At 40.7% G+C, this 26928-nt stretch overlaps 1 protein-coding gene across 1 annotated transcript in view; it reads right to left on the bottom strand.

The window, feature by feature from the left end:
- Positions 1–838: 838 nt before the first annotated feature.
- Positions 839–26928, bottom strand: part of ARMC8 (armadillo repeat containing 8) — a 111199-nt gene continuing 85109 nt past the window's right edge. The window contains exons 15-22 of the mRNA XM_038571002.1: positions 26110–26196; positions 22342–22434; positions 19251–19400; positions 18181–18276; positions 13398–13493; positions 9405–9477; positions 7874–7967; positions 839–3417 (exon numbers count right to left, since the gene is read on the bottom strand). Coding sequence (XP_038426930.1) covers positions 3384–3417; positions 7874–7967; positions 9405–9477; positions 13398–13493; positions 18181–18276; positions 19251–19400; positions 22342–22434; positions 26110–26196 — 723 coding nt within the window. The 3' untranslated portion in view covers positions 839–3383. The remainder of the gene's footprint in view (positions 3418–7873; positions 7968–9404; positions 9478–13397; positions 13494–18180; positions 18277–19250; positions 19401–22341; positions 22435–26109; positions 26197–26928) is intronic.

The following is a 26928-nucleotide window of genomic DNA, read 5'->3' as shown; positions in this document are numbered from 1 at the left end:
GGCCCTTGGGGCAGGGGTTTTGTTTCCCCAGAAGCCAGGTCATAGACCAAAACTGGAGTCATGCTGGAAACATACGCATGCCTCTCTGCCCAGCAATCAGGATAAATCCACAAAGGAGCAGGACTATGGCGACAACAGGCCCGATCCCAGGTGGGAAAGTGTTGGACCTCTTCCTGTTGGCTCTTCATCAGAATCTGGGGTCAGTTCCTCATTTCTCGTCTCATTTCATGTTTGCCCTGTGGCAAGAGAATTCCCTCGCTTGCCAACCACCTCACCACTCGCCACGTTTCCTCCGCCCCCGCCCTTCTCCATGCTCTGGGGTAGCTGTGATGTCCTTGGCTTTCGGTTTCTAGGGAGGCTGAGAGATAGGAGATGCTGCTCTACATTTTAGAGATGGGGAAAAGAAGGCAGTGTGCAGTATGTGAAGAGCACGTGCACATCCTTGCAGAGGGGGAGCAGCTGCTTATACACAGGGAAGCTGGTCACCTGCCAAATTCTGGGCCTGAGTCTAGGGAGTGGTGGTAGTGGAAGTGGGACACACAGAAGGGGCTGAGGAGAGAATGGAGGGAGTAGACACAACCCTGGGGAGGTCCTGGTGGCTGGGTGTGGCCACCTGTAAAATGTCTCCTAGCTTCAGGCCAAGAAGAGAGGTTCCCAGACAGTTGCATATGCCCCTGTAGGGGAGCTGTAACTACCACACGGCACCAGCCCCCACTCTGAAATGCAAAGTCACTTCCCGGCCTCCTGTTCACCAAGAATCATAGGTTCCAAAAGCCAGTACACATTATCTTCTAATGTTTCTTAATGTTCTAGACATTCGGAACACAGACTCCTTTTAAGAAGTTGCCATGATTTGTTTTCTTGGCTTTTATTAGCATGTGTTAAAATCATATTATCCAAACACTACCAGAAGAACATGTATTGTTCTGCATAAAGTGCTTAAGGAAAAAAAAAATGCAACTTATTAAATTGGACATTCTTTTCTAGTTCATAAATTTTGGGTTACAATCAGGGCACAAAAGGAGAAACAGAATGCAGTATTAGAGAGAGCGAGAAGCTTAGTGAAGGACTCGGGTGGAGACACAGGCCACGCCCCATTCCTCCCACCTCCTTGCTGACTGAACACTGCACCTGTCTAAAGCAGCAAACACCTGTTTTAATAAATACATTTTTCCTTCATTCAAATCAGAAAAGTTAATTATAGTAAAGCACTTTTTCTTTGACTATCTGTTTTATAGCCACAGGCAAGATTTATCACAGAGTTTAAGTGTGAAAGTGTTATTTCATTGGGCTTTCAGCTTTCTAATGCTATCTGGGTTCAAGATTGTCTCAGCAATTCATTATTGGTTTCTTTTAATATTTACCTGGTACCTTTAAATACCAACTCTATAGTGTTCTGTGTTACAAATGCCAACCAACAATATTTTTCTCAGTACTAGAAGTATCAATGAGTGGGCCTAAATAATGCTTTATTCCCAATAAACTCCATTTTCTTTAAACTGGTATTCTCACACTAGCACTCTGATGGCTGCATAAAACCCAAGTCTCTCTCATGACAGATTTTTAAATTGGTGATGTTCGGGGGGGGAAAAAAAAACAACTTGGAAATCTCTGTGTTTGAATCTTGGGTGGTCATGTTGAGAACAGGAAAAATTGCATTAAATACACTTAAAAACATTCATTTGCAATCAAACATATTTAAATCCTCCAAGGAAGGTGCAGGTTGGTGATGGGGTGGCTGCGCTGTGAGCAATCCCATCAGGAGTGGCTGGTAGGCTTGGGGCTCTGCCAGTAGCACACACTCATGGCAAGCTTCCGGGCCACAACGCCTCTGAACTTCTTTTAGCAAAGGAAAGGAAGGCTGGTTGTTCCTCCAACAGTCAAGAGCAACCTCTGTTGAGTTCACCTTGAAGCTGACCCAGAAGCTGGAGCCAGGTGCCAAGCTAAGGGCTGCAGAAGGGTGAAGTAGCACTCACTGGAAAAGAAGCCATCATCTTCCATCCTCGGGGGAGAGTCCCTTTCCCTCGCTCAAACTTCAGTGCTTTGGGCTTCATGCAGGAAAAGATCTCAGCCACATGTCTCACTCAAATTTTGATCTCACTTTACAAAAGCACACTGAATAGCGGTCCTGAGTGACTAGTAGAATTAGCTGAGTATAGCTAAGAGAAAAACAGCTTTCTAAACTATCCTGTTCTTTGCTTCTTTCTACAGATGAGTCTGTAGAGCATTCTTTAGTTTCACAGTGATATATGCTGTTTCAGGAAGCACAAGGTGATCGGACTTTGTTTCCAGAAGTGATGACCTACTTTAGTTTGAGCATAAGGTTCCATGACTGGCTCTAAATCCTGCCAGATATTGCTACACCAATGACAAGATTTAGGGCAGTTGGGAGGCTCTTGGTGCCCGGTTCTGGTCAAGTGTAGCCTGCCAGAGTCAGGGCTGGGCTTTCACTATCAGTAGTTCTATTTCCCCTTGATAGTTCAAAAATCCTATGGTGAATTTGTTGCCTCACTCCACTCCACCCTGTCCATCTGACTTGGAAGCCTGAGAGCTTATTGAATTAGGCTGAAAAGAGGCTCTGTACCTGCTGATATTGACGGCAGTAAGATGCTAGCTTACTATTTTGCACAGCACCATATATCATGCCTGTTATTCAGGCCAACTACAGCCAACCTTTTTTCTTTTTCTTTCTTTCTTTTTTTTTTTTTTTGTGGTTTTTTAAATTTTTTTTTTTTATAAAGAAAATCTATGTAAGTTGAGGTTCAGAAATGCATATATTTTTTTACTTACAAATATTCATCTGACCAAAATTCAACATAACCTTTATGGAACACTTAACAATTGTTTTGTTTTTAAAATAACATTTCATTCAAACTGTATATAATTCAGTAAAGTTTTTTATACAGCAAGCAATGCTTAAACCCTGGAAAATCTGTAGAAAAGAGATTTTCACACAAAATAAGAAAAGAAAAATTTGAGGTATCCCTCACACACACACCCATTCATTTTGACCCACGTGCACACACACACACACACACACACACACACCTCTGTGTGCACAGACACATTCATTCTCACTCACAAAGTGGCTGCAGCATAGGCAAAAAATTGTAGGTCCAAAGGAAAATGATTGATTGTTCTAATAAAGAGTCCAGGTAGCTCAGAAAAAAACAAAACAAACACAATAGTCCTCTGAGGAAATTACTACCTCAAAAAAATGTTCTCAAGATGAATTTGAGATCTAAGCCTACCAAATTGCTTTTGCAAAACAGCTCCCTGCAGTCCAAGGTGACTTGTGCAAATAGAAGGAATCAAATGAGGCTAGTTCCTGTACTTCCTTTAACAAGGATGTGGGATGCTTGCAGGTGCCCAGGGCGCTCCCATCACGCCAGGTACTGCTGCAGTGCCATCTTTGCCCTGAAATCACAAAGTTCCCGTTAGCCATCATCTCAGAAGTGTAATTCAGGCAAAACCCCTGTGTCTCAAAGATGGTAATTTGGAATCTAAAAAGATCCCCAAATGGGGTGAGCCCAGCTGGGTGACTACCATAAGGGACAGAGATCTGTGGTCAGTAGATAACTTCAAACCCATGCTGGCTACTTTCCTCTTCCCGAGGTTCTTTTCAGAAGGGTTGCTCTTGTCCTTATACCTGCTGCAGTGACATTCTGTAGTTTCCCTTTATCCTTGACCTATTGCCACAATAGATCTGGAATTCTTCTATTGCCATGCAGGTTTTTAGCTGGTGCTGCAGGACGTGGAGGAGGACACTCAGGGTACTGGGAAGCTAAGAGGAAAACTGACCAATGGAGAGGCATTCAGGTGCTGATTAGAAGGTGCAAAGGGGGCCTACAGCTCAGGACCCATGGCTGTCTCATGATTCAAACGTCTTCAAATTGAGGAAGGAGGCTGTAGTTTCATTTCTTTCTTCTCATCATGCCTGCTCACACAGACCAGCACAGGATGTGGGTTGTTAGGGTGGTTGGGGAGGAAGGTAGCTAGTTGGAGAATAACACTTGTGATGTGAGCAGTGGCCTCACTCATTCTGATCCTTGTAAAAGTGTCTTCCTCGGACTGAGGAGGCCTCCTTTACTACTCCAATCATGAACTTGGCAGTTTCTCAAGAGGCTACAATTGTGGGAATCAGGAAGTCAGGTGTTAGCAATGGTCTCCCCTGTTAAGTTATGGAAAGAAATGGCTAAAATGTTCAGTTACTACTAGCAGATGAAAGTAAGCCAAGGTAGACTGGGCATGCAATAAGCTGAACCCAAGTGCAGTCTCTATAGTGAAGTAATGGGTATGACCTACACTCTTTAAAGTGCATATTAAGGGATGTTCTTGCAATTATCTAAGATTCTATAACTATAGTAACTGCAAATAGTCTAATCCATCAAAATGGAAAGCCCCATACAGATGATCTCTGAGTTATGAGTGAGTGGGTTTTACAAAGTCATTTTCCTACAGAAATAAGCTGATGAATGATACCACAGGGTATCCTTTAATGACCATCTACCTCACCTCACAATCCCAAAGCCCTCTGAGGCTGAGGTGGAAAGGCTGGTTGGCAATAGCTCCTCATCTGTAAGTGTTTGAAAGTCAAAGGATCACAAAGCCTTAAAGACAGAAGGAACCTGAGAGAGGTCTTCTGTAGGTAATGGACTCCACTGTGCCATGGTGGGAAGATCCACATGAGGGTTTTGAATAAAATGAGAACTACCAATTCAGTCTCCTTCTGAATCTTTCTCAGGGACTATCTCTATTTGTTATATTGGACCTCAGAGACCACGACTTTATCATGTCCCTGCTATCTCTGAATATCTAAGGAGTCTTTCAGATGGATGGTTCTAGAGGGAAGACTGTTTTTCCTTAGATGGACTAGGTAGGGTAGCTCAGCCCTTGATTCTTTTAATGCAGTTTAAGAATTGCTGAAAACTTATTTGCCATACAAATATGGGGCAATAGCATCAGACTGATCTAAGCCATGTAAGCCAGGGCTCAAAACTACTGTACATCCTGCTAGTGAGGCCTCTTCTAGTGTTCTAGGTCATCCCAAAAATGATTTTGTGTAGAACTACTTTCATTTCTGGACAAATGTGAGAAAAGAAACCCAGGGAATGATCTGGCCCTCAACCAGGAGAGATGGGCTGACAGAGGCTACCATTTAAGTCAAAAACAGCTACTATTGCTGTGCAGGTGAAGGCACAGGTGCCAGTCCTCAAAGTACAGCTCAAATCCAGCCTTCTGCAGGTCCCTGGCTTTCACTTGCCTTTGATGGGACACTCACCTGAGCAGCAGCCCTGGGCTGCAATTATTTGGGGGATTTGTCTTTTTTAACCCACTGGATGGCCAGCTTCACTGTGGGAGAGGCCCAGCCCGCTCTATGTGCTCCAGAATCTGGCACAGCCATTTACTTGAGGAGCAATTACCTAGTGCCTTTTCCCTTCAGTTGGGCAGACAAGTGAGCTGACAGCCATGACACAGTGTGGTATGTCCTATGGGTGCCACAGAAGTCCCTGGCAGAAGGGGTCTCCTGACAAAGCCTAGGGTGGAGAATGAATGAATCAGGCAAGACCTTTTGGAGAAGGTGACAACCTGATCTGATTTTTTTTTTTTAAGATTTTATTTATTTATTCATGAGAGACAGAAAGAGAGAGAGAGAGAGAGGCAGAGACACAGGCAGAGGGAGAAGCAGGCTCCATGCAGGGAGTTTGATGTGGGACTTGATCCCGGGACTTCAGGATCACGCCCTGGGCTGAAGGCAGGCGCCAAACTGCTGAGCCACCCAGGGATCCCCCTGATCTGAGTTTTGAAGGATAAATGGCTAATGTTCAGGCATTCTCTTCCCTTGCTTTCAGGACATCTCCTGTGCCTCGGTCTCTCCCTGCCTTACCGGTTGTTTCTTCATTTCCTTTGCTAGATCTTTTTCATTTTCCCCTAAATGCTGGAGGGCGCCAGAGCATAGTCCTTAGCCCTCCTGTCTTCTTTCTTCTCTCTTACTTTCCTTAGGTGACTTCATCCAGTTCCATAGCTTTATATACCACCCTAGTTTATACCCTCAGCCCCACTATCCTGAGAAGTCCCTTGAATATTTAATAGTATCCGAAATTTGGCATGTCCAAAGAAGAACCCTTGATTCTCCCTACCCCAACCCACTTTTCCTGTATTCCTCATTATCTTGGTAAATAGCAACACCCAATCAAGTTGCTCAGGCTAAAACTCTAGGCATTTTCCTTCCTTGTCTTTAACATCCTACACATTAAATCCCCGAGCAAATCCTATTGTCTCTATCTTTAGATTAAATCATGAATCTGACCTCAATACCTCTACCACTAAGACCCTCATCTCTTACCTGTATGACTGTAATAGCCTTGACCTGCTCTTCCTGCTTCCGTTCTTGCGCAGGTGATTCTCTACACAGCCACCAGAGTGATTTGGCACAAATCCAAGTCAGACAGGGTCTCTGCTCAAAACTCTCCAATGACTTATTAAACTCTGAATAAAATCCGAAGTCCTTACTATGGCCTACAAGACATTTCACTTGCTCTCCATTGCCCCCTGGAGTCCACTTATTACCACCCTCCCCCTCATTTACTTTTTTGCAGCTCTACTGGTCTTCCTGTTGTTTCCCTGAACATGCCAAGCTCATTCCTGTCTCAGAGCCTTGCACTCACTGTCCTATCTGCCTGGAATACTCTTCTTCTGAACATCTGCCTGGTGAACTATCTCATTTCATCCAGGTCTTTGATCAAATGTCACTTCCGCAGAGGCCTTTACTGGTCAAGGCCTTTACTTGTCAGTCGTATGAGAAGAAACTTTCTTATTCTTCATTTCTTCACCTTGTTCTTTTTCTTCATAGTACCTCTCATTATCTGCTATCATATTACATATTCATTTGTTTATCACTGTCTCCTGTACTAGAACTTAACATTCACAAAGGCAAGGACTTCATCAATATTATTCATCATTTTATCTCCAATGCCTAGAACAGTGCCTGATAAAGGTTATTATTAAAAAAATATATATCCTGCTGAGTGAATGAGGGAATTCAGAGAGGGGACTGGGATGGCAAATCAGAAGGAACAGAATGTATAAATGCATGAAGATGTGATACTGCAAGAGGCAGGTGTGCCTGGAGCAGGAAGCAGGGTAGAGGGGGAGGGGACCTTGAGACTGAGCTATAGAGTGAAGGCTATGGTAGGAGGGCGTGTACACAGCTAGGAAGAACAGTTTTAGCCATTCAGAGGGTAGAGGAATCTCTGATTATGATTCTTGCCTCTCCCAGTAAATGGTAAGGACAAGAACCCCTCAGTGGTCACTGCTGTATTCTCAGCAGCCAGGCCAGGTGGCACAAGGCAAGTGCTCAGTGAAATTTTGAGATAACGGATGTTTTTATTGTTGGCTTTCCTTTTTTTTTTTTTTTTTAAGATTTATTTATTTATTCAGAGAGAGCAAGACAGAGGCAGAGACACAGGGCAGAGGGGGAAGCAGGCTCCATGCAGGAAGCCCGACACGGGACTCAATCCCGGGTCTCCAGGATCACACCCCGGGCTACAGGCGGCGCTAAACCGCTGTGCCACTGGGGCTGCCCTGTTGGCCTTCCTTTTTACTTAAATGTCAAGAAAATGATCCCTGGATCCTCTTCAGATATACACTAAGATGGCTTAGGTTCATGTTAACTCACAGCAAGATGAGAATTTTTAATAATTTGCTAATTAGCTTATCTCTAACTCAAGTCACACAGCTGGCTTACAGAAGAAGGGAATTCAACAATCTAAAAGATTTTAAGTTTGGCAATGTAAATAACTAAGCAAGCAAAACCCTTTCATAAAAGAATCCAACATACCCCAAAGCAAGGCCCTTTTACTTTGATACTCACTTGTCACAAAGGTTTGAATCCGGTGACTGACTCAGTTTGTGTAGAATATCTACGATGCCCATGTCCCGTAATTTATCCTGGCGTTCTTGTGAACCTAGGAGATTAAAGCTATCAGGTTACTGGGAACATGACCCAGGCAGTTGCTCTGCTTGATATACAATCAACAATCTAGAGCTTTACCAGAGTCCTTTACTCTGCCACCCTTCTATTCCCCTGTCCCCAGTGAAGTTGGATCCTCTCATGCTCAGAACCTCCAACAATGTTCTAACTGGTCTCTCTGCTCCTTGACCCTCCTTCCTGCAGTACATCCTGGGTTCTGCTAATAGATTAATTTCTCCATGGACTATAGGGTCAAGGTCAGATTCCTCAGTAGGGCACAAGGCCCTCTGCCATTGGCCCCATCTTCATCTCTTCTGTCTGGACATAACAAGCCAGGCTCTTCCTACTCCAGACAGGTCTTATTTCCCCCCTTCTATTCTTTTCCAACCTCCTTTAACCTCCCAGTACTTCCTGCTGCCTCTTAGAATGTGGCAGTTCCAATTTCATACCACTCTTCCTATCTTCCAACTAGACTAGGACCTCCTTGAGGGTGGCTTTGTTTCCCTGGCACCTGGATAGTACTTGGTCTCTAGGCTTCTATGTTGAATACAATTTCTCCTCCTTCTACTTTGTTCTAGACACAGCTGTTGGGTAGAATAATAATAATAATAAATGATAAAGACTCTTGGAGTCTTTCCTCCCTGAGAAGAACCTGCAGTGATTCACCCATGCATTGATCTCCCCAAGACCCAATGAACCAAAATCTGTAGGTGTGAAAACCAGAAATCTGCATTTTAAAAAGTTCTCCAGATGATTCTTAAGCAGTCAACCCAGTACTGAGAACCACTGCTCTTTTACATCTGTTTGCTACCTTGGCTATACATTGGAATCACCTGGGGAGTTAAAAAAAAAAAAATGCCTACAACCTCCCATCCCCAAAATTCTGATTAAATTGGTCTGGTGCAAAAATCCTCAGGTGACTCTAATATGCAGTCAAGGTGGAGAATCTCTGATCCATAGAGGTCACCTCATAGACTGGCTGCTTCGGTAGTCACAGTGTATTTCTCATTTCTCACCAATGCACCCTCTTCTCCATTAAGCTTATGTGCCTGTAGTCCATCCATGTGCCTCCTCTGCACACAATTGAAGACCAACCTGGCCATCCATACTCACCTGTTATCTTCTTCAAGTACATTCACCGCCCCCCCTCCCTGAAACTCCTCCTTAGCTCTCCCAAGAGCATGGACTGCCATTTATTTCTCTAGGGTCTCTTTTACCCCCATCCTCTATAATCTGCTGCACTGTTAACTGCAAGGTGGGGCTCACTGTTAACTGTCCAGCCAACTCAGGCTAGTCCCAGGGACTCTTATACCAAGGTGACTTGGTTGGATGCTCAGGACCTGCTAAGTAATGCCTACATCTTGGATCTCAGGGGCATCTGCTGCTTTCCCTCCCATAATTTTCCTTAGAACAAATCTCACCAATCTCTTACCTTCCTCTTCATTCCATATGAGGTTTGATATACAAAACATAGCGGCAAGCTGCAGTTTCACATGTGAATGACCCTATTTGATGCAGAAAAAGAAAAAAATATGGAGGTAATCTGATTTGAAGAATTATTTTATAACATACCATAGGCAATTCCAATAGGCTAAAAGTGTGAAGCAGGGTCCTCAAACTCACTTGTCCTCAGGGGCCACAAAGTTAGCAATAATGGGTGAACAGGTTGTGCTAAAGACAAGAGGATGGTGCGAAATCTGGTAAACTGGGGTTTAGGTTAGAAACCCTCTGATAGGCCTAACAAAGTACCTAAAGGCTATAAGTGTAGTTTGCAAATTATCACTCTATCCATGCACACAGAAATACTGGCATAGCATAGGTCTGTGCTTTAGACTTAGGCTATGCTTGATCCATACCAGGAAACTTTCAGATCACCAGTGGCCAACAAATTGGATAAATGTGCCTTTGGTATTCAGCTATTGATTATCTGATTCAAATTACTCTTCTAAGAGTATTATTCTTAAGAGTAAGTAAAAGATTCTTATGGGGGGGGATGTCCCCCCAAACCTGAGTGTTTGATTCATCCAATGTTGCTACTATTATTAAGGAGCCTCCTATTCTCCTGAAACACAATTCTTATTTTTCTTTACGAACTGAAAATACAACCACTTTTGTTTAAGCCATACAGAGTACTTTCTCCTACATAACAGATGACTCAATAGTAAAACAATATCTACAGATGATTTTCCTATTGGTCAATTTAAAAGAACTCCCCAGTACTTTTAAATACAATGCATATCTGGGAAAATATCAGTGGCATAATGTGCTCAACAGTTTCTTAAAGGATGAGATAGACTTCTTTTGCCATATAGGATTATCTCAACTATGCAGAGACAAGAAGTAGATGTGGCTTCCTTCACTAGAAGTCTATGGCTGGTGATTCTTTTTTCTTTTCACCTGTCAAGACTTTGAAAGAGATGCCCAGTTTGGCCTCTACAAAGACAAAACAGAACAAAACTTATCAATATCTCAGACTCAGGTCATGAATAGGTATTTGTTGAATAAATGAACTTATTATACAGTACAAAAATAAGTCTTTGCAATGTATAAGTTCATTCAATACATCTTTTTTGGGAACAAATTGCTGGGGAGAAAACTGGAGAGTTGGAGGGGTGGGAACATAATTTAGGTAGAAAGCACAGAAAAGTTTTCTGAAGGAGGCAACATTTAAGCAGAGACTTAAAGGATAAGAAGGTGTGCAAAGAGCAAGGGCCTGGTGAGAGGAAGGGAAGGTTCCTGAAAAGGTCTGAGGTAAGAAGTATCTGTAGAGGTCACACATATGGAGAAGGCAAAGTAGAGCAATATTAGTTCAGGGAAAATTGTGGGCCCTTGTAGGCCAGAAATAGGACTTTAGATTTTGCTCGGAGTTGACAGGAAGCTCCTGAAGGATTTAAGCAGTGGAAGGTGAAGATCTGATTTACATTCTGTGTGACACTGCAGAGGGGTCTAGAAGGATATTAGGGTCAATCAGGCATGATATGCTATGCCTTGGTCCAGGGTGAGGGCAGTGGTAATATAAAGAAACAAACAGAATCCAGATTAGGTTTGGAGGAAGGGCTGACAGGACCTGCTGCTAAATCAGACTAATGAGGTGAAAGAGCTAGAGAAATCAAGATGGACTCCCAAATTTGAGCAACAGGATAGATGGCAGAGCCACTGTACTGAGATGGGAAAGAACAGGAGAGAAGAAATTTAGGTTTAGAGGAGGTATTTTTGAACATCAACTTTAGGAAGCATCAGACAGGAGATGTAAAGTAGGCAGGAGGACAGGAGACCAGGGTTCAGAAAACAGGACTGGAAGGTATACTGGAAGGTATACACTTCATGTGACTCTCTTACCTTGCTTCTCTACCCTCTACCTCCATTACGAAAAGAACCAGCATTTTTAGAGCTGAAAGTACCATTATGAAAGCTTATTGTCATGGCTTTTGGAAGTCAGTAATCATTACTGTGGTTGTGTTTTGTAGGTTTCATACTATGGAAAGCGTAAAAACTGTAATGCCTATTTTATTTACCAAAACTGACTACTAGACCAGAACCCAGAAACCAAAAAAGCAGAGATGCTAGTAAGAGCCATAGGAGTTGATGAGATGCTCCTAAACCAGTGGTTCTCAACTTGAGCTGTACATAAAAACTGCCTGGGGAGCTTTAAAAAACCCTGATGCCCAGGCTATAACCCAGACCTATTAAATCAGAATCTTGAAAGGGACAAGACAACCATCTTTGAAACCATCTCTTTCCCTAGAAAATGCCATTGTGCAACAAAAATCACAGAGCTCAGGAGAGCATATAGGAGAGAAAAGAATGTTTCCAGGAGGAGGAAATGGTCAGCTGTGTTGAAGGCTGCTCTAAGTGAGGTGAGATTAGGAGAGAAAACTGTCCTTTGGATTTGGCATCATGGAGGTCAATGGTTCCCTTAAGCAGAGAAGTTTCAGTTGAATGATCAGAATGGAGGCCAGATGAAAGGGGTTAAAATGAATTTAGAGGTAAGGAAGGAGACAGCATGTGCAGAAGATGCTTTTAAGAAGTCTGGCTATGAAAAGCAGCACAAAATAGGTGTATCTCCGTGGATATGAGAAATTAAGAGTAACTTTGAAAAGATTAGAGATGCTATGTGGATCTGATATTGGAAAGAAGGGAGTTCCTGGCTGAAGCAGTAAGGTTTTATTCAACAATTATTTACTGAGCACATACTAAAGGCCATGCATTGTCCAAGATGACAGATACAAAAATGTGCACAAAACCCATAGAGCTTTGCCATCATGGAACTTACACTCAGGCACACAAATATACATATATGTATCACTATAACGGAGTTACTGCTCTGAAGGGAACAGAATGCAGTAACAAAGAATAATCTATATATATTAAAAGTCCACAAAGAAGTGTCAGTTGAGCTGAGATCTGAGAGGGGAGAAGGCAAGCCATGAAAGAGCAGGGAGAAAAGTGTTCCACGCAAATGAGCCTGCATGTGCAAAGGTCCTAAGCCAGGAAAGAACATGCATGACATTTTCAAGGAACAGGAGGTCAGTGTAATGAACAAAGGTAAGAGGGGAATGAGAGGAGTTGGAGATATGGTAACCCATATCATACAGGACTTCACAGGCCATCACAGAGGGATATGGATATTATTCAAGGTGCAACAGGGAGCCACTGAAGGATTATGGCTTCTATTCTCTTAATAAAACAAAAGGTGACGTCACCACTAAGAGAGATGAGGGAGAGAAAAGGTGAGGTTTAAAGAAGGAGAAGAACCCATTCTCGTGGAGAATGGAGGTGTCAGCATAATGGAGAATCACAAAACCCACAGGGGTTTTGTAAACAAGAAATTAACACAAAATCCATCAGCCTTGTTCTGTGCCTTTCTATGCAGTTATTGATAGGCAAAAAGAAGACAAGTTCACCCACAACTAAGATTCTGCTTGGAGACACTGACAGAATGAAATGATTGCCAGATTTGCCAAAGGGCAATTTCTGGTGATAACAATATTCATTGGATGGCCATGGCAGTAGGTTGGCTGAGGTGTCTGCAAATAGGTAGCAGATTGTGTTTGCAAGCAAACAGGTCAAATCAAAGAATAAGTGCCAGAGGTGCCAAAGGAGCTCATTTACATTGGATAGAAGCCTTGAGAAGGAAGGCAGGGATTTGGAGGCACTGAAAGAAAACCAAGAGGCCAAGTCTTCACTTGCCAACCAAGGAGGAGGCAATCAGGAGACAACGAAGGTTGGGTGTGGGGTGATGAATGGGTGGTAATACTGCCAAAATGGCACAAGCTTCAAGGCCTTCTTGTTGTTTTTCTTGAGGATGAAAGAGAGTTCCTTGGATCTGTTACAGAGTAGTCTATTCCTTTTTTAATCTCTGCACAATTTGTTTTGAGCCTTCTAATGCAGCTAATAGAGAGCAGTGAAAGGGACAAAGGCCTACCATGTAATACTTGATTTTCTGCAGGATGTCGTCATTGGTCATAATAAGTTCTTTTGCTGTTGTCCCATCTGCTATGTTGGCTAGGATGCACAGTGTCTGGAAAAAAACAAAGGGCCGGTGATCAGGAACGCTCTGAAGTCCCCAGATGCAAGCTCTCTCAAGAACTTGGGCAATTTCTGTCTGAAGTACATGGATTCTCATAGGTTCCACTCTGAATGCTCTGATTTCTTATCTCCTGACATCACTGCCAACAAAAGTAACCACATCTCGCAAAAGTCTACCTTAGGCAAAAGAGAACCCAAACACCAGTAGTTTTTTGGGGGGATAAGGGCATAATCCATCATTGGGTAAAGGCAGCCATGTCTTATAGCTCATGCTATCACATCAATCAAAGGGAAAATGAGGAGTGTTATTTTCTTGAAATTTTCATTTCTAAGAGAAGCTCTTGCTCCTAACTCAACAAGATTTCTTCAAAAACACAGTCTCTGGTAGAAGCATCATAGGTGCTGCAACTTCCCTCTCTCCCTCTCCAAATGCTACTTGCTCCCAAGCTCATGACCTTCTGGGTGAAGGCCTGGACCCTGGTTCAATAGCCATATGCATTTAGGACTTCTTGACTTTTTAAAACCTGATCAGAGGAACAGAAAGGTAAGGTAAATGTGTGAAGGAGCTTAGTCCAGCTTGACCTAATGAAACTGGAGGGAGCCTGTCCAACTGAATATGAAGATAATATGAAGATAATCACCACACTGGTACTGGAGGAAGGGACTCTTTTGTCAGTTGTTGGGAGTTTCACAGCCAGACCAACAGGAGGGCAATGTTTAAAGGTAAAATGACAGTGGAAAGGATACCGAGCCAGCGTCAGTCTTTGCAATTCAACAAACATTTACTGAGCACCTACAATGTGCATGCACTCTGCAGGGCATCAGGGTGAGACAGGAATAAGACACACTACCTAGCTTTGAAGCGGTCGCACAATTACATTTCACTGTAGTGGGACAGAGGAAAAACAGAACCGAGAAAGCACGAAGTGCACTTGCTTAATGCTGCGAAGGTCAGGGAAGGCTTCTTGGAGGAAGCGAGACTGAGACCTGGAGCACAGTAAGGAACCACTCAAAGAAAGTGATGAGGAGTGGGAATGGGGTCTAAATTCAAGTAATTTTCTCCAAATTTAACCTTTCTTTTAATAGACTTAAGCTAATTAAGCTTGTGGATTATAGCTAATTGATAGTATTTTCTTACTATGGCCTAAAGCCTCAGATGTAAAGAGTGTGTGGTCTTATTCTTCCTAGATTAATACATTGATTAGGAGGTGAGTCCTGAGGTTTGAACAACAACAACAACAACAACAACAACAACAACAGGCTGCCTTTGGGATATAGGAGACATAGAAAATGCAATGTACGATTCAAGGCTTGAGTAGGCACTGGGAGACCATTCTAGGGCACTAAGTCATGACAGGGGACCTTGATATGCCCCAGATGTAGGAGAGAGACACCCTGAGGAAGATGCCAGATTTCCAAGTGAGCTGGTACATGTGAGCCTGTTAGGATTTAACACCCTGAATTTCTTAGGACTGAGGGGACAGCCAGGGGGATAAACAGGTTTGGACTCTAGCTTCATGACGTAGGCATTTCTGGGAAGAGGAAGGAGTGACAAACCTCTTTAGCCTTGTCTTGGGAAGAGTCACCTGTACTCTCTTACCCACTAAGACAGAATATGAGGGGGACTTCATGAAATACTTCTCAGTAAAACTTGTTCATCAAGGTAGGCAAGTGATTCCCCTTCTTGGAGTTTTAGAATATCCGTGCATCCTCAGGCCTGAACAGCACGGCACAGTGAGCTACAGTTCTATTTTGAAGCCTCACAAACCTTGGCCCAAGCCAATTTAACATATAAGCAGGGAACAGAGAGAAAAGCTACACACACACATATCCACCCTCACACAAACACTCATGTGAACTGGAAATTTTTGATGGAGCAGGGATTGGCAAATTATGGCCTATGGACCAAACCCAATCCACTCCCTATTTGGTAAGTAGAATGTTACTGGAAGATAGCCTTGTCTATTTGTTTATTGTCTATAGCTACTTTTAGGCTAGCACAGCACAGCTGAGTAGTTGCCACAGAGACTGAATGGCCTACACAACTTAAAATATTTATCTTGTCCTTTGTGGAAACAGTTTGCCAATCCCTGAAATCAAGAAATAGAAAAGCAAAACAGGGTGGGGGAAAAAAAAAATCAATGAAACCAAAAGCTGCTTCTCTGAAAAGATTAAAAACAACAACAACAACAACAACAACAAAACAAAGCTGATAAACCTGTAGCCAGACTGATGAAGAAAAAAGAAATTACCAATATAAAGATCAAAAGAGAGGATACTGCAAAGAACACTACAGACTTTAAAAAGATGAGAGTACTATGAACAATTTCATGTTAATAAATTTGAAAAGATGAAACGGACAAATTCCTGAAGGACACAAAATACCAAAGTTGACTCAAAAAGAAATTGATAACCTGAGTACTATTTCCATAAAATAAATGGTTTTTAGCTTAAACACCTTTTCACAAAAGAAACATAAGGTTCCAGATTGCTTCACTGGTACATTCTACCAAAATTTACGAAAGAATGAATACCAATGCATCACAAATAGGTACAGAAAACTGAGGAGGGAATACCTTTACCTTATTTCCTGAGGCAAGCATTATCCCAATAATCAAATATCAGTACCAAAACCACACAAGGACATCACAAGAAAACTATAAATTAGGATCTCTCATGAATATAGATGTGATACTTCCCTTAATACATTTCAGTAAATCAAATCTAACAACATATGTAAAGGATAATGTATGACATTTTTATATGGTATTTCATTTTTTTGAGCTACTATAAATGGTAGTGTTTTTAAAATTTCAAATTCTTGTTCATGCTGGTATATTAAAAATACAATTGATTTTTCTATCTTGTGGCCTTGGCTAATTCATTGACGAGTTCTAGCTTTTTCTGATGAGTCCATGGCATTTTCTACATAGGCATTCATGTTGTCTGGGAATAGTTTTATTTCTTCCTGTCCAATCTATATGTCTTTTATTTCTTTTTCCAGCTAACAACTAGACACTTCAAGCCTCCCCATCACCACCTACTTCCAGACCATCCCAAAATCTGTATGAAAGAGTATAATTTGAGTCCTGCCAGAACACATTACTGTTGTTGGTCCTTTTTGCCCTCTTCCAAATCTTGCCTCACCTTTTCGGCTTGCTTTACTTCTCAAGTTAGTGGAATTCTATCTAGGTGCGCTGTCTTTATAGACAAAATTCCTTTCTATGCTCTTTAGGTAAAATGGTTTAAGTAAAATAGCTGGACATGGAGCCTGCCGTGGGGCTTGAAATCACCACCCTGACATTGAAACCTGAGCCAAGACCAAATCTGGGCCACCCAGGAACCCCCAGGCAGAATAATTTGAGTTATTCATCTTCTTTGTTGTGTTTCAGTAATGGATCAAGTTCAACCTAGTTTTAGTAATGCCTATGAATTATCATTTTTCTGTGTTAAATTTTTGTTCATCAGAAAAGATGATTATTATTGAAATTTAGGAGAAATCACCTAAAATGTTCATCTTGAAACCACCTTGTCAAATCTCTTGCCTTTTTTGCTCACAAATTCAATCACAGCTCCTATATCCTACCACTCTTATTTCCTGGGTTGTTCTTCTGAAACCTGTAGAATTACTCTAACTCAGGAACAGAGAATGCAGAGCATGGGCCCTAAAGTCAGACTCTAGATTCAACTCTCCACTGATGACCTTGGGCAAGTTTCCTCCACACATAGAAGTATATAGCTCAATGAATTTTGAAAGTGAACACATCATGTAGCCAACATCCATGTCAGAAAGTTGAACATTACCATTGCCTCAGATCTTGTATTAGAAACTTAAGTTTGTAGGTGACTTTTTTTACGACAAAACATATACTATGTTAAAAATCCTTTTTTTTTTTTTATGATTTTATTGATTTATTCATGAGAGAGAGAGAGAGAGAGAGGCAGAGACACAGGCAGAGGGAGAAGCAGGCTCCATGCAGGGAGCCTGACGTGGGACTCAATCCCTGGTCTCCAGGATCAGGCCCTGGGTTGAAGGCGGCACTAAATTGCTGAGCCACCCGGGATGCCCCTATGTTAAAAATCCTATAATAAATCCCAGAAAATATAAAAAAGTGATTCTCAAACTGTTACCTGATGAATGCATAGCCTCTGTATTTTTATGCCTACCCTAAACCTGCCCTACTAAAAGACAACAGAGACTAGAAGTATGAGATAGGAATAAAGAACAGGGATACATTAGAGTTAAAAAGTGAAAAACGATTCCATCATAAGACGATTATTTTATCAGGGTGTTGCAGGAATTTTAGTTCAGAATATGGTGGATATAGAGAACAGGAGATGATGAATCCTAGAGAGTAGATTCAGCCTAGGAATGATCAAAGGCAGTATCCCTATTGACAAGGACAGTGTATAGTGCATGACACAAGAGGGTGAAATTATAGACTCTGGTAATATTTTCTTCTATTCTGGGAGGATGAATTCTTGAAGACAGTTTCAGGGGTGGTAGAGGATCTTTCTTCTCCAATATTTCTTGTCTCTATAGTACCTTCCATCTCAACACTCTTTCACAGATTTGAATATTTCAGGACACTCCTAATGAAAATCCTTCTTGTTACTGACATTCAGAAGATACTCCTCAGCAAAAAAAAAAAAGGGAGGTGGTGGTGGGGGGCACATACCTGTTCTTTGACCTCAATGTTATGTTCCCCTTCCAGAATAAGGGTGACAGCTTGCATAATTTGCTTTCCATGAGTACTCATTATTTTATCTATATGCTGCAAAAACAATGGGAAATCCACAATTATCTGGGGAACAGAGAAGAAGACCATAGAAAGGAACAAAAAGCTTCTAAAAGTTAAATAACTGCTTGAAAGAGAACATCATAGCATATAGAAGTAGATGCCACAGAATAGCGTTTATTATAGCAGAAAACTGCATTTTGCCTTCTATGTGTATGGGTGTATACGTGTGTGTGTATGTGTATGTATATTATACATATATGTTAAGAAGGACATAGACTTGACCTGATTAAGAATACAGTCACTGGGGATCCTCAAGCCCAAAGACATTAAAGAAAAAGGAACTTTAAAAATGGATGGGGAAAGGGAAGAAGCCAAAGACATGGAAAATATGGCACAGATTTACTAATACCCTGGGGCACAAATGTACAAAGAAGGCTCAGAAAACAAGTGAGGCACAAAGGGACTATCCATGTTTCTTCATCTACCTGAAGGCCACTGACACTGTTGCTTAGGGAACAACAAGAGGGACCCCAGAAAAAGGCTCAGTCCCTCCTGCTTTGACATATATCCACACTGCCATCTTCAGAGGTCAACCCAGTAAATGTTGGCAGGGTGGGAACTGGTCTATGGAGTAACACTGAGAAGCATTCTTTAAAGGAAAAGAAGCAGAGACCCCAGGGGTAAGTAACTGAGGCAGACAAGAAAACCCATTCTGGCCAGCAAACTAAGTAAAAATAAAGTAACAAATCAAGGGAAGCTTATATTCAGCATGGAGTAAGGAGAGGGAGACAGAATAAGCAGTGTGGGAGTGGAGGGTCAGGTAGCTATATGGTGAAGTTCACTTATGGTGGTGACAGGTCTAGATATCGACTTCTCACTTCTCTGGGAAGGGGCAACATTTGAATCACACTTCTTGGCAGATGTTGATGGGAGAAGTGAGGGAAGGCAAAGTTTTATATTGCATATGCAGGGGCAGCTAATGTGGAAACCTGGATGATTGTACTTACAGGCCGAGTAGAGAGGAGATTTCTAAGAAGTCCCAATGTCTTCATCAGCACATTCAAATCTGAATCTGATAATAACCGGAATAGCTGTTCAGTACTCAAGCTTCGTAAAATATCTGCTTTTATTTTTTGTTCAGCTTGAAATGCCATATTCTGAAAGGATTAAAGAAGCTTCAAAAATCATGTTTAATTTTCTTTATTAAATATTTTAATAGTAACTCTGAGAATTTTCAAAGTACAAACAGAAGCTGCAAATAATCTTTAAATTTAAGTCACATTATTTTTCTGATGTCTGTTAATTACCTATAATTCTGTCTGTGAAGAGAAAGATAACTATCATTCCTATATATACTCCTGTATAAGGAATATGACCACTTTTTGACATGGGTATTTGAGAGTCTTAAGATTTGACAAAAAATTAGAAAATATACAACTCAATTCTTTAAAAAAAATATTCAATTTATTTAAACTGAAAACAAAAACAAAACCCAAAGCCCAAACAATAAAACGGTTCACCCATTTCTCCCACCCGCCCATCTCCTGCTTCTTCTGGCAACCACTGATCTGCTATCTATATCTATGAGCTTGGTTACTTTTCTTTTTCTTTTTTTTTTTATTGAAGATTTTATTTATTTATTCATAGAGACACACACACAGAGAGAGAGAGAGAGAGAGAGAGAGAGAGGCAGAGACACAGGCAGAGGGAGAAGCAGGCTTCATGCAGAGAGCCCGACGTGGGACTCGATCCTGGGACTCCAGGATCACGCCCTGGGCTGCAGGCAGCGCTAAACCGCTGCACCACCGGGACTGCCCAGCTTGGTTACTTTTCATAAATGTTTCTGGTTATCAGGTTACCTCCCTGCACCCTTTTTTTTTTTTTAAAGTAGGCTCTACACCCAGCATAGAACCCAATGTGAGGCTTGCACTCACAACCCTGAGATCAAGACTTTGAGCTGAGAGAGAGAGCAGATGCTTAACCCACTAAGCCACCCAAGCACCCCTTCTTCTGTGTATTTTAATAACAAAGTTATTACTAATAACTATACTGTGCCACCCATTTTAAGAATGACTAAAAATACTCCCTTATGGGTGAAAATAAGTAGTGGGTTTTGTCAACTTTACTGGCACCAAAACACCTACTATACTAGGTGTTGCTATGGCAAGTTTATATACAGGAAGCTCTCCAAAGGGGTAGGAAGTATATCTAAGCTACTAGCAACTTCAGATGGCTGGTATCTATTTTGCTCCTTTTTCTCCTTTCTAGATACATTATAGATTACCCCAGTTTAATCTAAAACCCCAGCTTAATCTAATAATAACACATCTGAAGAAAAGAAAAACATGGCAAATTCCAAATAAGTCATAAACCAACTTTTGATACAAAAATCTCTTGTAAACTAGAAATTTATCAATATTGCCTTACAAGAACTTTTTTTTTTTTTTTTAAGATCTTATTTATTTATTTGAGAGGGAGAGCATCTCAAGCGGATTCCTCATTGAACGCGGAGCCTTGAGGTGGGGCTTGATCTCACAACCCTGAGATCATGACCTAAGCCAAATCAAGAGCTGGACGCTTAAAAGATGGGTCACCCAGGTGCCCTCAGGCTTATTTTTAATTTAGGAGCTAAAACATGCAAAAGATCAAGTTACCTAATGATGTGAGGCAGTTTGGCAGAGAGAAAAAGAGCACTGGGCTGGTGTCAAGAGATCTAAACCACAAATGATGCCAGGATTTTACACTTGGTAGACAGAGAAGAAAGCAGCTGGTTATATAGTGACTGATGAGAATAAAATAGTCAATATGGGTTTGAGGATAATAAATTCAATTTTTAATAATAAAATTGTACATGTCAGGGAGGCTTCAAATGAAGTCTCATAGGCCATTTAAGTGATAGACCTGGGGAACAGGGGACAATTATGTGTGGGTATGTATATTTCTCAAAGTAACTTCTATTAAGGGGAGCTGAAACCATGTGAGTAGATGAAGTCCCTGAAACTGAAGTGTAAAGGGAATTGGAAACTGGGAACTGAAACTGGGTTTCCTGAGAAGGAGGTTGCAAAGGGGGTTAGGTAGAAAGTAAGGTTAAAAAAAAAAAAAAAAAAAAAAAAAAAAAAAAAAAAAAAAGTCCTGGGAAGACCTTCAAGAAAGAGAAGTACTAAAAGCTGATTCAAAGTTTAGGAGAAAGATAACAAACTACTGGATTCAGTGCTTTCTTAGAAGAAGAGTATTTCTATCCCAAACTTTGTGTGAAAAGACAGCAGATACACACAGAACAGAGAAAAGAATATATGTTTAAAACAGGTTCAGAACCCATTGTCACCACTCATTAGGTGTGACACCTTGGATGATTCATTTACCCTCCAAGACCCAGGTTCCTAATTGTGAGGTGGATATAAACCAATATAACTTAAAATAAGAATTAGTGATAACCAGAGATAAAAACATTGCTCAGTGTCTTGTACACAGTAATTAAATTATAACTACTATAATTATATTTGAAGAAATCCATGTAAATTTTAATTTCAATATATTTTAATAAATCTTAAGTTATGTAGTTTTGACTTCATAGTTACATCATTTTTTAATTTAGATTATAAATTATTTACTTGAAATTATCAAGAAGTTATTAAGCAATTATGCATCAATTCTGTTGCCTTGGGCAAGTTATTTAATCACTCTGTGCTCAGTATACTCATCTGTAAAATATGAATACCCCCCCTAGCTTATTTCAGAATTATAAAGAGCACAGGAGACATGAAAAGGCTCTGTCAAGCAAGTAGTTCTAGGCAGGTTATCAATATATTCATGATGAGGAAAAAGTATTTTTTCCAAATTAGATGTCCAACTTTAATATCTGTCCGCTTTTCCTAATAATAAACAGGAGAACTGTGGCTGTGCAACTTGATTATATTCAAATCCAGAAACTGAATACTAAGTCTTCAAGGTCTGAGATCATTAGAAAACTGGGCCAAAATAGAAAGATTTTTCAAAAAGCAAATTTCAGACATTTCAAATAACACATTCTTTAGTTTTACCTTTGAGAACACCTCCATTCTCTTTACAAATGACCATATATAAAAGAGCGAAACATACCATTAACGCCCAAATTCCATTTACTCGCAAAGCGGGATTTTCACTTTGGGTTAATCCACAAAGTAGTTCTACAGCTCCAGACTCTAAAATTGGCTGTGATTGGAAAGGAAAAAAAAAGCACAGTTTTAAAGTCAGGTTTGTGACTAATGTGCATATATCCTGACAATCTATTATTTCCTTCCTACTTTTACCCAACTCCAACTAACTTTCACAAAGCAGTGAGTGAGGCAGACACAAAAACTACTATGAGAAGGGCAAGAACAATTAGTCTCTCACAAATTCAAAAACCAAAATAGTTCCAGTCATTTCTCTTTTCTTTGTAGCTCTGAAAGACTCAGGAGCTGTCCTAATCTCTGCACATGCCCTTATGATTAAAGTATCTAATTCCACACTCTCATTCTCACCTTTGAGACATTCACTCCCTGGGTAGTGCACGTGTGTATTCCATGTGTTTTCTTTATAAGCTGGGACTATGACAACATGGTTGGTTTACATGGAACTTACATTAACCAAACTAGCTTCTTTCCAAATTGTCAATGTTATTCCAAACATGCTGCAGAACACATCTTTTAAAACTACTTTCAGGACTACCTATCATATAAGCAAAACAGTTGTATACTTTAAGAGTCACATCACACGCTACACCTAAAATAGCATGCGTTAGATGCATGCTAGATGAGTAGATGAACAGTGGTTAGCCTGACCACTCACTTTATTTATGATCCTTGGCTGAAAACAGACTTTGATAATTTCTAAAAAATCCACACCTTTGAGGACTGATCTACTGTCACCAATGAGTGCTTAAAAGATCTCCTTTCAAGTGGATTCTACAATTGTCTTAAGCAATTCAGATTTATATAGGAAGAAAAAGGACAGTGACTTTCAAGATGACACTCTGAAGAAAGATACACGTTCCTCTATGTGTACAAATTGGTTTTATTTCTTTTTAAAAATTTTTTTAGTAAGGTGACACACAAGGTTACATTATTTTCAGATGTACGATATGATTTCATAAGTTTACACATTACGTTATGCTTACCAGAAGTATAGTATCATATCACCATACAATGCTATTACAATCCCTGCTATTCCCAAGACTTACTCATTCTATAACTGGAAGTCTGTATTGCCTTCTTCCTTTTTGTCTGTTTCACCCACCTCCCTATCTCCTGTTTTTTTTTTTTTTTTAATTTGCATTTATTTTTTAAAAAAGATTTTATTTATCTATTTACACAGAGAGAGAGAGAGCATATGTGTGAAAGCACACAAGAAGGGGGAACTACAGAGTGAGAGGGAGAAGCAGGCTCTCCACTGAGCAGGGAACCTGATGCAGTCTTGATCTCAGGACCCTGGGATCATGACCTGAGCTGAAGGCAGAAGCTTAACCGACTGAGGCAGTCAGGAGCCCTGTTTGTTTTTTGTTTTGAAGTTAAGTCCAAACTTACGAAGTAGCAAGAATAATATAAGGTACTTCTACATATTCTCCTAGATTCAACAATTTTAAACATTTTTGCCATATTTGCTTTATCATTATCTCTTTCCTTCTGTATGCCCATATCCACATTATTCATCTTTTTCTGAATCATTTAAAAGTAGAGCATATACATCATGTCCCTTTACCCTTCATACTTCAGACTTCAATGTATTTCCTAAGAACAAGGACATTCTCTTAGAATCACAGAACAGTTACCAACTTCAGAGAGGTTAACATTAAAACAATACTTTTAGGGGATCCGCGGGTGGCTCAGCAGTTTGGTGCCTGCCTTTCGCCTGGGGTGTGATCCTTGAGTCCTGGGATCTAGTCCCACATCAGGCTCCCTGTGTTTCTGCTTCTCCCTCTCTCCCTGTCTCTCTTGAGTAAATAAAATCTTTAAAAAACAAAACAAAAAACCCCAATACTTTTATCATATCTATAGCACATATGCCAGTTTTGTCAACTGGCCTAATAAATGTTTTTATAGCATTTCTTTCCATTCCAGTTCAGGATCCAATTTATTTTCAATATAAAAAAAAATCAATCGGGGATCCCTGGGTGGCTCAGCAGTTTGGCCCAGGGCGCGATCCTGGAGTCCCGGGATCGAGTCCCGCGTTGGGCTCCCGGCATGGAGCCTGCTTCTCCCTCTGCCTGTGTCTCTGCCTCTCTCTCTATGTCTATCATAAATAAATAAAAATAAATCTTTAAAAAAAAATCAATCGTATTAATGATCCTATGCCTTAGCTCATTTACCTTACTTCTAACCAGACTCTATCTATGTATGCTAAAGGTAGATCTGAGGCAACATAAGAGCTGTTCAGGATGATTGTATTGTACTAACTGCAACCAGATCATCATCATGCCAAGACTCCCACCATAAAAGCAGAGGAAAACAGATGGAAACTCTGGCATCCTGTTTAACTTTTTCTTCCTTCAGAGTAACTACCAGTCTCTCTCCTTTTGTTCCAGGATTTCTGCTTATTGAGTAACTATCTCTGAACCTCCACCTTGTTACTAAATGCTAGTTAGAAGTCTATAGGTGGGGGATCCCTGGGTGGCGCAGCGGTTTGGCGCCTGCCTTTGGCCCAGGGCGCGATCCTGGAGGCCCGGGATCGAATCCCACGTCAGGCTCCCGGTGCATGGAGCCTGCTTCTCCCTCTGCCTGCGTCTCTGCCTCTCTCTCTCTCTCTCTGTGTGACTATCATAAATAAATTAAAAAAAAAAAAAAAAAAGAAGTCTATAGGTGTTACAATGCTGGAAGGAAATTTAACAAAAATGGAACTACTAAATAAAGGATAGTGTCTAAACCTCAGCTCAGAATTGGGCAGACCAGAGATATTTTAACATGATGAAACTAACTCTATAAGATTTTATTTAAGCTTTATTAAAGCTTATTGTAGTTTTCCCTAGTATAAAAACAATACATGTTCAAATAATTTATAAAATGTATAAAAGGGAAAAAGTATTCCCATATGCAATCCCTCCCCAAACAACTACCATTAACATTAAACATTAAAAAGATTTTCCTGGGGAGCCTGGGTGGCTCAGTCAGTTAAGCATTCGACTCTCAATTTCACCTCAGGTCATGATCTCGGGGTTGTTAAGACTGAGCCCCATGTTGGTGTCTGCGATCAGCATGGAGCTTACTTAAAATTCTCAATCTCTCTCTCTCTCTCTTTCAAAAAAAGTAAAACAATTATTTTCCAATGCCAGCATTAGCCCTCAAATGATTTACGATTCTGGTTTACAAAATTGAGCCTTAATTTATTCTTTAGTATATATAGTTTAAAAATAGTCTATTACTTTTGTAATTACATTTGTAGTTGCAGGCAGTTTAGATGACCTATAAGCTACTGTACCTTCCAAATAAGCTGCACATGCCAGGCAGAAAAGGGAGACTAAGAAATTAAACTGCATTTTAAAATGATCTTATTTACACATATGTCCCCAATTTATAAGTAGGTTTTTTAAAAAAGATTCATTCATTCATTCATTCATTCATTCATTCATTCATTCATTCATTAAGAGAATGAACAGGGGCAGGAGGTGAAGGAGAATCTCAAGCAGACCCCTGATAAGTGTGGAGCCCGACACCAGGCTGGATTCCATGACGAGGCTGGATCATGACATGAGCCGAAATCAAGAGTCAGACACTTAACTGACTGAGCCATTGAGGTGTTCCCAGTAGTTTTTAAACCTCAATCCTGAAATTTCAAAGTCAACTACTGTACAAATTATTTAACTAAGCTCTAGGTAGACTGAGCAAAGTCTAGGAAGAGAAAATCAATACGAACCTCTTTGCTTGGAGAAAATTCAAGAAGAAGGTTACATAGCATGGAAGATGCTACTACTAGGATTTCATCTGGTGCATTTTGTAAAACCTACGGAATTTAAAAAAGGGATGCTATTAATGGTTTGGAACAAGGGAGGTGAGATCATGAGAACAAATGAGAACCAAAAACAATTTATCTTTCACCTTGACTTTTCATATTGATTAGGTTAGGAAAGATCCATTTGATACTGTGTCAAACTTTACCTGGTGCTCTAATTATGACTAAGGCCCTCACACCTATCTTGCTGGAGAAGCTCCAGCCCCACTGCCAGGATGGGAAGTGCTGCACAGAAAGAGATAAACACATAAGTCAGGGAGGGGGCGCACTATATGAAAAGTGTGAACATCATGGGACTGCTTTGGAACGAGTTAGTTCAATTTACTCCATTGTATCACCCCATTTCTGAAACCACAAAATTGCCCCAGAGCCTGAAATGTTCTGATGTGTTTGTCTCTAGAAGGATTTTTTTTGTTTTTTTTTACCAAAAACATGGATGAATCAAGCTACTACACAGGTAGGGCAACGTGGGGACTGGTTTTCAAGACTGGAATCATAGCCCTGGTTCCAAACCCCCTTCTCTCCACTTATTAGATATGGAACTTGACCTATTTCTTAACCTCTCTGAGTCTTTGAATTGAGAAAAACAATACTTCCTTGATAGGCCTTTTTAAGATTAAATGTGATATGGTCAATGTTAAGGGAAGCAACACAAAATGGGAGTAAAGAACACAGGCTGCCTGAATGCAAATTTCAGCTCAAACACTAAATAAGTATATGAAT

This window comes from Canis lupus, chromosome 23, assembly GCF_011100685.1.
Source record: "Canis lupus familiaris isolate Mischka breed German Shepherd chromosome 23, alternate assembly UU_Cfam_GSD_1.0, whole genome shotgun sequence".
Classification (NCBI taxonomy): domain Eukaryota; kingdom Metazoa; phylum Chordata; class Mammalia; order Carnivora; family Canidae; genus Canis; species Canis lupus.
This window is presented reverse-complemented; position numbering and strand designations above follow the sequence as displayed.